At 42.5% G+C, this 12,578-nt stretch overlaps 1 protein-coding gene across 1 annotated transcript in view; it reads left to right on the top strand.

Moving 5' to 3' along the window:
• The window catches only part of LOC106590201 (F-box/LRR-repeat protein 7), a 46,585-nt gene extending 34,260 nt beyond the window's left edge, over positions 1-12,325 (top strand). Inside the window, exons 3-4 of the mRNA XM_014180957.3 lie at positions 6,929-7,537; positions 10,955-12,325. Coding sequence (XP_014036432.2) covers positions 6,929-7,537; positions 10,955-11,691 — 1,346 coding nt within the window. The 3' untranslated portion in view covers positions 11,692-12,325. The remainder of the gene's footprint in view (positions 1-6,928; positions 7,538-10,954) is intronic.
• The last annotated feature ends 253 nt before the right edge of the window (positions 12,326-12,578 follow it).

Genomic DNA, 12,578 nt, shown 5'->3' with positions numbered 1-12,578 from the left:
GCGGTTTCCTTCCTCTCCGACAACTGAGTTAGAAAGGACACCTGTATCTTTGTAGTGACTACAGTAGGTGTATCGATACACCATCCAAAGTATAATTAATAACCTTACCATGCTCAAAGGGATATTCCATGTCTGCTTTTTAGTTTTTACCCATGTATCAATAGGGAAAAATTTCCTGCTCTTTCTGTTTGAATCTGTGTTTGAAATTCACTGCACGACCGAGGGACTTTACAGATAGTTGTATGTGTGGGGTACAGAGATGAGGTAGTCATTCAAAAATCATGTTAAACACTATTATTGCACACAGAGTGAGTCTATGCAACTTATTATGTGACTTGTTAAGCACAATTTTACTCCTGAACTTATTTAGGCCTGCCATAACAAAGGGGTTGAATACTTATTGGCTCAAGACATTTCAGTTTTTCATAAAAATGTCTAAAAACATAATTCCACTTTGTCATTATGGTGTATTGTATGTAGGCCAGTGACACAACATCTCAATTCAATACATTTTTTATTCAGGCTGTAACACAACAAAATGTGGAAAAGGTCAAAGGGTGTGAATACTTTCTGAAGGCACTGTATGTGCTGGTTTCTTTGTGATACAGTTTTTCCTAGGTTGATTTGGAAAAGGGACTAGACGATGTCCTATTCACTGTCAGTTAGGATTTAGAAATGAGTGTCATTGACTTTCTCACATAACCCACCCCCTTTTCTTGGCAAAACAACCACAGTGGAAAAGACCGATGGGAAAGAACTTGTCACAGGAGTAATGGCACTGAGGTAATGAATTGGACTGTCTTGCCAGACACTGTAGCATTAGCCCACTGGCAAGAGCTAGAGTCATGGAAGCTCTTGCAGTGTTCTTGAAAAGAGCTCTTTGGTGTACTGCTGGACTGCGTTGAGGTCTGGATTGACCCAGCCTGAACACTTCTCTCAGGCTTCGGTTAAGTCTGTGGCATCTTTTGCCAATTTATCTTTCGCCCTCTCTCTTTTTTATTCCTGTATCTAGTTTATTAGGATGAATCTTGACCTGGAGACAGAGCTGAGGGATTTCCACTAGATGGGCCAGCTGCAAAGTCAAAATTGTCTATATATCATATAAATGCAAGAAAACAAAAATGTGCTTTTTGGTCTTAATTTAAGATTAGGGTTAGGCATAAGAACAGCAGTGGGGTTAAGGTTATGGTTAGATTTAAAATCAGATTGTATTACTTTGTGGCTGTCCCAGCTAGTGACTACCCTGCAGAGCTGCCTCCAGTACATGAGTCATCCCAATAAATGGCCACCTGCTTCTCCTTGTTGTTGTCCTCATAGTTGTCTTCTCTCCTCTCCCTCTCATTCTTCACTCTACCTTTTTTCAACTTCTGTTGAGTTTATGATGCACAAAACGACTATCTGATCATCTTTATTATTATGGCTGAGGACTATATGGGTCATTTTATATGGATCATCATTGGTTTGGGTATCAGTGGGGAATTATTTTAGCCCAACATGCCTTGCTGTGGTTGCACACTTAAAATACATCAGTTTCTCTTTCATTTTTCCCCCTAAAATAGTTTGTGCATGTTAAATACCAGATGTTTGACTACTTTCTCTCTGATGTCTCAAACTAAAGGAATCTTGCACCATCTGTACCCCTTGTAAATTCATGTCTAGAGTAATCAGCTGGGTGAGATATGTCCTTTTAATTACAGGTTTGCAAGTAATACAGAAACATCAAATGTGATTACACTGTCGTGTTGAACTACCATGATTGATAAAAACATATGGTAGGAAGGAGTTCATTCAAAAGGGGACAAAGGATAGTTCTTTAGCCAATAGCATTTCACACACATCACACAAAAGAGTAATCAATACTTTTCAAGTTTGTGTTTATTTCTTTTACATTTTTTTACCCGATGAACTTGGGTGTTTTATATTTCAGGTCATTTGTTTTGACTGGATTTATGTGTTATGTTTGTCTGCATATTTGTGTATGTCTGAAATCTAACTTGGTTTATTAGCCCAGCATGCTGGTTTCCATTAGAATAATACTGAACTTGGACTGGCAAAAGCAGTGTCTGCATGTTTTTTAATGGCAGTACGTGTTTGTCTCACCATTGGGATGGAAGTGAAGGGCTTTGAAGACACTTCAAGGATCTATTCCTTCCGATGCATAGAACCGCCGATGAAAGTTAAACTTTTATGAGTCATGCTCTGGCTACCGAGGCTTGACTGATGCTGAGGTTGGACTCAACAGTTTCTCGTAAAACTCTTGTTTTCAATTAAAGTTACAAAATGATCAAGACGGCTGAAGTTTTTGTTTCTTCAGCAAACAGTAAAAGTAGAGAGGGTTTCAAAACCGTTCGGTTTTGAAAAGATTTGAACTACCGCTGTACTTGCAGTTGGCTCAATCAACTAGTTGGCATGAGCCTAAGTTGATACCTTTTGTCTCTTACAGAGAGCAAAGAGACTTAGCTGTGTATCCTCCAAAAGAAACCCAGGTGCTCAGACTCAAAATAGAGTGAATCAAAAGAAAAGAAAAGCTGTCTTCATTTAACTTTTCCCACCAGCTGCGTGAAAGTGTGGATAGGAGCTATGGGGAAAATGTAGCCTAATTAGGAGCACTGTGATTCTCTGGGTTTGGAATGCTCTTATGATCAGTGAGTGACATGTAATTACGGAATTTGGATGTTGCTCCTTGTCCAGTGGCAGCTGGCCATGTCTCCTGCATGCAAAATCCATAGTATCAGTTAGGATTTGGATGATGAAACTAAGGCTTGTTCATCCATCAAAATGAATGGCATATGTACAGTTGAAGTCGAATGTTTACAGACACTTAGGTTGGAGTCATTAAAATTCATTTTTCAAACACTCCACACATTTCTTGATCACAAACTATAGTTTTGGCAAGTCGGTTAGGATGCATGACACAAGTCATTTTTCTAACAATTGTTTACAGACATTATTTCACTTATAATTCACTGTATCACAATTCCAGTGGGTCAGAAGTTTACATACACTAAGTTGACTGTGCCTTTAAACAGCTTGGAAAATTCCAGAAAATTATGTCATGGCTTTAGAAGCTTCTGATAGGCTAATTGACATCATTTGAGTCAATTGGAGGTGTACCTGTGGATGTATTTCAAGGCCTACCTTCAAACTCAGTGCCTCTTTGCTTGACTACAAATTGTAGACCTCCACAAGTCTGGTTCATCCTTGGGAGCAATTTCCAAATGCCTGAAGCTACCACATTCATCTGTACAAACAATAGTACGCAAGTATAAACACCATGGGACCACGCAGCCGTCATACCACTCAGGAAGGAGACACCTTCTGTCTCCTAGAGATGAACGTACTTTGGTGCGAAAAGTGCAAATCAATCCCAGAACAACAGCAAAGGACCTTGCGAAGATGCTGGAGGAAACGGGTACAAAAGTGTCTATATCCATAGTAAAACAAGTCCTATATCGACATAACCTGAAAGGCCGCTCAGCAAGGAAGAAGCCACTGCTCCAAAACCGCCATAAAAAGCCAGACTACGGTTTGCAACTGCACATCGGGACAAAGATCGTACTTTTTGGAGAAATGTCCACTGGTCGGATGAAACAGCCCTGTCAGGAGTAATGGGCCAAAATTCACCCAACTTATTGTGGGAAGCTTGTGGAAGGCTACCTGAAACGTTTGACCCAAGTTAAACAATTTAAAGGCAATGCTACGTAGTACTAATTGAGTGTATGTAAACTTCTGACCCACTGGGAATGTGATGAAAGAAATAAAAGCTGAAATAAATCATTCTCTCTACTATTATTCTGACATTTCACATTCTTAAAATAAAGTGGTGATCTTAACTGACCTAAGACAGGGAAATTTTACTAGGATTAAATGTCAGGAATTGTGAAAAACTGAGTTTCAATGTATTTGGCTAATGTGTATATAAACTTCTGACTTCAACTGTACTTATATGTACATATTCTCATTCACCCCTTTATATTTGTGTGTATTAGGTAGTTGTTGGGCAATTGTTAGATTTGTGTGTATTCGGTAGTTGTTTGGGAATTGTTAGATTACTTGTTAGATATTACTGCACTGTTGGATCTAGAATCACAAGCATTTCGCTACACTCACATTAAAATCTGCTAACCATGTGTATGTGACCAATAAAGTTTGATTTGGTTTGCTGTTTCAGCATGACAATGCCCCTGTGCCGAAAGCGAGGTCTATACAAAAATGGTTTGTCGAGATCGGTGTGGAATAACTTGACTGGCCTGCACAGAGCTCTGACCTCAACCCCATCGAACACCTTTGGGATGAATTGGAATGCCGACTGCGAGCCAGGCCTAATCGCCCAACATCAGTGCCTGACCTCACTAATGTTCTTGTTGTTGAATAGAAGCAAGTCCCTGCTGCAATGTTCCAATATCTTGTGGAAAGCCTTCCCAGCAGAGGGGAGGCTGTTATAGCAGCAAATAGGGGACCAACTCCATATTAACACCCAAGATATTAATGCCCACATACTTTTGGTCATGTAGTGCATCAAGTGGAACCCACTATGAATGGACCACCCAGTATGAGAATGGGCAAAGCATTTAAATGCAGACCAAGGCCAGCACTAGTTCTTGAGAACCCCCGACCCGCAACCCGAAAGCTCCAACACTGAATGAGATGTGTTTTGCATAATTTGACCGCATGCATGATGTGTTCATACTAATCTAAAAGAAATAAAGGAATAAGACTAAGGATTTTCATAATCATTTCCACAACTAGGGTTCTTCTCCCTAGTCCTCCAGGCAGTGTTATTTTCTATACACATTTTTACATTTTCTCTAAGCCATTCTATATGGCAGAGATGATGGTTTTTTAGTTGTTTTCTGAAGCCTCTGTGAGTGTTGAGTCAACATATTTTTTCACTTTGTGTTGTAGTCTTGTATCATGTTCCCCAGAGGGCCTGAGTCTGGGTATGTCATCACAACCTGGTCAGGAGGAGTCTGATCTCAGGTCAGGTCTGGAATACAAATCTACGTGACAAACTTTAGGAGGGTCGCTGTCTGTCAGTCTGTCCGCCCGTCTGTGCTCTGCTCGCACACAAATCTAACTAACAGGCATTTGCGGGGTCAATGTTCGTTTGTCATGCAGCAACAGACATACATTATGTAGAAACAGTGTGCTCTGTCTCTGAAAATCTATAAATCTACATAAATAAATCTAACTAACAGGCATTAGCGGGGTCAATGTTCGTTTGTCATGCAGCAACAGACATACATTATGTAGAAACAGTGTGCTCTGTCTCTGAAAATCTATAAATCTACATAAATAAATCTACATAACTGACAGACATTATCAGTCTATCTGTCTGTTCCCATTTTCTCTCTAAATCCCCTCCACATTTGGACATACCCAATGCTTTAATCTATTTGTATACCTGCATGATATATTACACTGTAGAGACTTTTCTTGAATGCAGTAGGCTGGAAGCTTGATTTTAGACATCCCACTACATCGTGCAACGAGCTGCAGCTTTTTATCAGGGTTGTTCCCCCTCATAAAGAACCAAAGTCTAGCCATAACCCCAATATGCCCCATATAGGTGGATCATCCAAAACTCATCATTTGTTGGACTTTCGGGAAACCATTTATAATCATGGGGTATCAAATGGTGAAAATGTTTCCCACACTCTCCGGTGTTTTTATATTTGTGTAGGAGATGAGATTTATACACTGTCATATTTCCCCCTCCTCACACTTATCACGCAATTGTGTCTGTGTCCCAGTCAGAGGATTCATATTAAGGGAATATCTCAATTGCATACTCCTCGCTTCATCTTTCCTCTCTACTTGTCTCCCTCTCAAAACCCACTGGATGAGAAAGCCAGAGGTCCCTCCCCTCTGACCTTCTCCTCCATTGGATTTTTGAGGAGGTGAGGAGAGAGGATGCAAGAAGTATGCAATTTAGATTCTTTCTGTTTTTAGCTGATAATGATTCCACTCTCCCACACCGGGACGGCGAGGTGACATCATGCTTAGCGACTTCTTTCAATGATTACAATCACTCTGTACAAACCCTTTGAGTAGGGACGGGCCGCTTTGAGGGGTTATGAGGAGATGGTGATAGCATCGGAGGAGAGCACTCCGTGTCCCAGTGTGATGGGTCGCTCTCAGGAATCAGATCCAATTCCAGGGCCAAAAAAAGAGATGGGGGAATCCTCCTCTCTCACGCCACGATGATGGGATCCAGCTTGCAGCTTCTTACGACTCCCTCCTTCCCTCGACACGGCGGCACTCAGCGCACATCTGCAGTCTGGAGGGGCCTCAGTGTTTACATATGGCCAACCATACAACGCCGACCACAGCACCAAACTCCCTAACCGCTGCCTTTGAACAGAGCAAGTTTATCTGATGAAAAGGCCCTGTGACCATTGTACAAGTGCATGCAAGATAAACTTGACACTTCATTCTCACACAAACATCCCAAAACAAGATAATGAGATCCATGGTAACCCTATAGTTTGTGTTATTCATTGATGATTGAAGACTGCATGGCACCATCTGTGCCGAAAGCTTTAATAAAAGCCAGTTGATAGGTACCACATTTGATGCCTTTCTCTCATGGCTGGAGCTTTGAACAATATCAAATGGACTGCACCATTTTCAAAGTGTAAATATGGTAATACAAAGTGTTCTACAACAACGAACATATGTTTCTTGACAATGAGATTATGGCGAAGAGAGGAAAAATGGCTAATGACTTGCGTGTGGGATATTTTTTATATTTCTCAGGCTGCAAAATGTCTCTGATGTGACATCTCTATGGTAGCGTGAACTATGCTTCTGATTGTTTTCTCTCTATTTCTCTCTCTCTTTCTCTCTCTCTCTCTCTCTCTCTCTCTCTCTCTCTCTCTCTCTCTCTTTCTCTCTCTCTCTCTCTCTCTCTCTCTCTTGCTCTCAGACTCAGACCGCAGCACACGGACATTGAGCACCCCCAGCCCTGGCCTCATCCTGCCCACAAAGTCCACTTCCCTCTCCTCCCCAGCCCTATCCATCAATGGCCATGAGTCCACCTCCCCCTCTGGCTCTGCAGAGACCGTCGCCATGGTGCACCCCCAGCCAGGCACCCAGACCCGCTCCCGCCAATCTAAAGGCCAACACTACACCCCCATCGACCTCCTCCCTGATCATGCCCTCCTGCAGATCTTCTCTCACCTTCCCACCAATCAGCTGTGCTGCTGTGCACGGGTGTGCCGACACTGGTACAACCTGGCGTGGGACCCGCGCCTGTGGAGCACCGTGCGTCTGACAGGCGAGCTGCTCCATGCCGACCGTGCCCTGAGGGTGCTGACCCACCGGCTGTGTCAGGACACCCCCAACGTGTGTCTGACCCTGGAGACAGTAGTGGCCAGCGGCTGCCGGAGGCTCACTGACCGGGGGCTGCATGCAGTGGCTCAGTGTTGCCCGGAGCTGCGCCGCCTAGAGGTGACCGGCTGCTACAACATCTCCAACGAGGCCGTGTTCGAGGTGGTTTCCTGTTGCCCCAACCTGGAGCACCTCAACGTCTCAGGTAACCATGGGAGGTTGTGGACCAGTTCAGTTCAGAAGTGGTTGGAGACTCTGAATGAGTGAAGAATCAACTTTTATGCAAATGCTTCACACATATTCCTATTGTTTTTCACATCGTATATCAGAGGAATGCCCAGTTTCCTGCGGTTATTATACGGGTCGTTATTGATTTGCATTGGCATTTGTGTCCCTTGCCGTTGCAACCATAAAAACACTTTAACATGACAAATAGTTACACATCATACATGTTTTTGTTTAATTGAACTGTTTATGAATGATAAAACATAATGCAAGTCTTTTATACTGAAAAACTTTGTTTATGCATTGTTTAAAGTACTAAGGTTAAGCAAATTGCTCCACAATGTCACTTGGTGTTACTCAATTTAAATGAAGGGAAATAACATTGTGAGCAAAATTATTAACCATATCACTTTTGTAATTCATTTTCTTAGTTTTGAACACATGTGGCCTGCGTTTCAGAAAATCCTATTTTATCTAAAATGTCTCATTAGTGTTTCTTCTTTTGTCTTTATTTAACTAGGCAAGTCAGTTAAGAACAAATTCTTATTTACAGTGACAGCCTATCAGGGAATAGTGGGTTAACTGCCTTGTTCAGGGGTAGAACAACAGATTTTTACCTTGTCAGCTCGGGGATTCCTTGACAGCTCGGGGATTTGATCCAGCAACCTTTAGGTTATCTGCCCTAGGTTACCTAACCACTAGGCTACCTGCTGCCCCAAATGTACTACTCCTACTGGTGTCACAATGTTATCATAATGCAATTTAAAAAAATGTAAAGTCATTGTCGGCCCACAATGGAATTTTAGGAATGCCCATCCATAAAACAGGCTTTTTGCTTTATTAGTCCTGATTCCTGTGACTGTTCAATTTGGCTTATTAAGCTTTACATCAGGTACCAAACTTCATCAGGAGTCATCCTAAGCCTATTTGCAATGAGAATCCATGTGTTTACACAGCAGAAATGCAGAAGTATTTTGTTTTTCGCTATGACGCAGCTCGTCAAAAATGTACAAATACCACTGGTTATCATGACAATTTAGCCCACGGGGTGAAACTCCCGGGCAGCAGTTCTGAGTAGCTTAATTTTCCATTGCATATTGTCCATTTTACTTTGAACTGTCCTGTTTTAGGATATATTGTTTGTTAACATGTCATATTCAAATCAAAGCACATTTTTCATTTGATTGGGCACCAGGTTAAGCTGTTTTAGTGGTCACCAACCGGTCGATTGCGATCACACTGGGTAGGCAGTGTTCCCATTTTGAACCATTTAATTTGTCTGAAAATACAAACTCCACCTACTGGACGGACCAGGAGATCTGTGGCTAAATTGAATGTGCTTACTGCTCTGGCAATTCGAATAGCTCACATCACCGTGCCTAGAGCTTCCATGACCCCGGCCACAGCAAAGTTTGATACTAGCCTATATAAGATTTAATAACTTTTTAAACAATGACCAGAGAGAGACTGTCAAAGAATACAGTAAAGAGCTGCTGTATTGAGTGAGTTCATGCCAGCGCTGCAGCTGCAATGAATGACTAGCTATCGATAGTGTAGGCTATCGATAGCCCTGTGTTTTTATTATTATTAGCATTTCGTTGTCTCTATTTTAATATCGAGGAATATTTCACTGTCTCTGGTCATAGGAACAACATTAATTTTTGCACGAGGCTGATGCGGTGCAACCCAAGTTTTGCCATCAGGTGGAAGACGGTGTACCCTCTCTCTGGTCAGTCTTACCAAAGGAAAGGAAGGAGAGAGCAGAGACCATGAGAGGTTGGACCCTTTGCTGCTCTCTCCTTCCCTCCTCTGAGACTAATTCAGTGCATTCAAGACAACTGGGAACTCTGAAAAAAACTAGATCTGACACTGAAAAATATTGTTAACGGTCATCCAACTCAGAATTCCAAGTTGGAAACTCTGGCATCTTTCTACAGCTCTAACGTTTCGACCTGAAGATCACTGATGTCATGATTTGACCTCAGATTTTTTTTTCAGTTTCCAGTTGTCTTTAAAGCACCATGACCATCAGATGCAGGTAGCATTAGTCCAGTAAAACATTTTTTTATTTATTATTTCAATTAATGCTTAGCTGTGCCTCGCAAGTGCTACACCAACTGATCTATTTTGTTATCAAAGCTTGAGTTTGAAATATAATATGGTCTGAGAAGAACAATATTGGCAGGCCAGGCATATAGCAAATATGCTGTGATAATGTATTAGGCCTACTGCACAAACCTTATTCCTACATAACTGTTTTTATTAGGTTAATGTTGCGTTTTTTTAAGTCATGTTTTTTTTTGTATGGAGCGGTAGATCTCGGCTTGCTTTTTGACTGCGAAAGGGATCTTGTCTCAGAAAAGGTTGGTGACCACTTGGCTATTTGATCTGAGAAATGTGCATGATGTAAAAAGTGTCTGTCTCATGAGATTTTCATAAATGTAATTTCCAGACTGTAGGCTACAGAAAATGCCACATACTCTTTGTACCGTAGTTATACAAGCTTTATGTTAGACCTTTTTTTTTTTTTTTTTACAAAGTGGGCACTGCTTATCATGGGGCTGCATCAACGCTCACCTAAATAGCCCATACGCCACTGGGTGAGATAAATTATCACTGTTTTTTTAGCAGAATTGTGTGATGTATTATGTGTTGTTGGAGGTGCATCTTGGTCAGTTTAGCTCGGAAAATGCCTCCCTTGTCAATCTGCAGCCCTAGGCGGCTGCCTAATCTTGCCTAATGTGCGGGCCGGCCCTGCATCACACACATCTGTGAACTTTCCTTAAAGAGAAATTCATTTCAGTCCTGGTTTTCTCCCAAAGCTGGGAAAAACATTAAAGGAGCATGGAAGCTCTTCCAGCCATTGGGTCCCTAGTGGGAGAGGAAAGACCTACTAAGCTTTGAAAGCAGGACTCCTTTACCTAACAGTAGTAAGAGGGCTAGTCTGGTGTTTTCATTAAGGAAGTGGCACAAAAAAAAAACATTTACCTTGACTAGGCTTTGGTGACAAAGCAAAGTCAGTGCTATGAGGAAGTAAAGTCCTTTGTTGTGAAAATAGACTTGAATGGTCGTGGTTGTAGGAATAATGAAATGAAGATTCCCTGACGTGTTATTTGTATTCTGAATTTGGTCATGTCTTTCAAGAAGTATGGTTAGGCAATATAGCAGGTTCTACTTTGGCACCCTCAAGTGGTCTTTTCTCACATAGCTGCAACATTAGTACAAATTATAAGGAAATTGCGTATTAGTATACTAAGACAGAATGGTCAGACAACAAAATATGTAAATTGCTTGAAGTTATAGACCAAGACTAGTTATGATTACATGGCTTTTGTAGTCATTCATGAGGTAATCATTGCTGTCTATGTAATAAGCCATAACCCTTATTTTCCTCCAGGTTGTTCCAAGGTGACCTGCATCAGCCTCACCCAGGAGGCTTCAGTCCAGCTCTCTCCGCTGCATGGCCAGCAGATCTCCATCCACTACCTGGACATGTCTGACTGTTTTTCCCTGGAGGACCAGGGCCTCCGCACCATTGCCTCCCACTGCCCCCGCCTCACACACCTCTACCTGCGGCGCTGTACGCGTCTCACTGACGAAGCCCTGCGCCACCTGGCTCTGCACTGCCCCTCCGTCAGGGAGCTCAGCCTCAGCGACTGCCGCCTGGTGGGGGACTTCGGCCTGCGCGAGGTGGCCCGCCTGGAGGGCTGCCTGCGCTACCTGAGTGTGGCCCACTGCAGCCGCATCACAGACGTGGGGGTGCGCTACGTGGCTCGCTACTGCCCGCGGCTCCGCTACCTGAACGCGCGGGGCTGCGAGGGCCTCACGGACCACGGCCTGGGACACTTGGCCAGGAGCTGCCCCAAGCTCAAGTCCCTGGATGTAGGCAAGTGCCCGTTAGTGTCAGACAGCGGGTTGGAGCAGCTGGCACTGTATTGCCAGGGCCTGAGGAGGCTGAGCCTGAGGGCGTGCGAGAGCGTGACGGGTCGAGGTCTACGGGCCATAGCCGCAAACTGCTGCGACTTGCAGCTGCTCAACGTACAGGACTGCGAGGTGTCGTCGGAGGCACTGCGATTCGTTAGGCGCCACTGCAGACGCTGCGTCATAGAGCACACGAACCCCGGGTTCTTCTGAGAGAGGGATCACTGGATTCACCTTCTGACAAATGGATATGTTTAAATTCCTGCTCTGGGGTTGACCAAGAAGAGGGCTGAGTTGTCAGGACTAGTTGGAAATGGTGTGCAATATCCACGTGTATTTTTTTAAGGTTATTTGCATGGTTAATAATGCTGTTCTTTGCGTACACTCACATGGAATGTATTTAACATATTTATCTGTATTAAGATGAGGCAAATGTTTCAATGTATTAGACCTTGTTTGGTATTCCTCTCACATGTCACATTTCGGATGTAACGTTTGCTATGCAATAACATTGAGCACTGGGTACAGATTCATTTCGAATGCCTTCTCTTTACCGTTGTCTCTCTTTTGTGCTTCATTTCATCAACTTTAAGGAGACAGATATTCACCATTACATTGTACACATTCCTTTTTGCGCAGGAAGTTGTTCCACACCAAACCACTATGAATGTATCACTAGTCAGCTAACCCAATAACCAGCATATCTGGTGACTTCTTAACCCTGTGTTCAAATCCAATAGGAAGAAAGGTGTATCTTTGTCAGTCTTAAGTGCTTATAATGTTTCTTTTTTTGTATGTTGTGTGCATATGTACTTTATCAAATCTAACAGACAATCACTTCAATTGAGCTCAATGGTGTCATGCGTCTTGACTATTTTATCTTGCAAAGTACAGTGTATAGAATTAGTGTATAGACTCAATGTATAGACTCTGTGTATAGACTCAGTGTACAACTACGTTTTACTACCAAATAGAAAACAAAAGGATTGGTGTTCTTTTGACCAGGAACATGTTGCTGCTACAATTATTCTAATAAACAGCTTTGTAATAAACAACTCTTCAACCATCAGGACATATTTTTCACACAGAATGAAGTGAAA

This window comes from Salmo salar, chromosome 29, assembly GCF_965601325.2.
Source record: "Salmo salar chromosome 29, fSalSal1, whole genome shotgun sequence".
In the NCBI taxonomy this organism is placed as follows: domain Eukaryota; kingdom Metazoa; phylum Chordata; class Actinopteri; order Salmoniformes; family Salmonidae; genus Salmo; species Salmo salar.
This window is presented reverse-complemented; position numbering and strand designations above follow the sequence as displayed.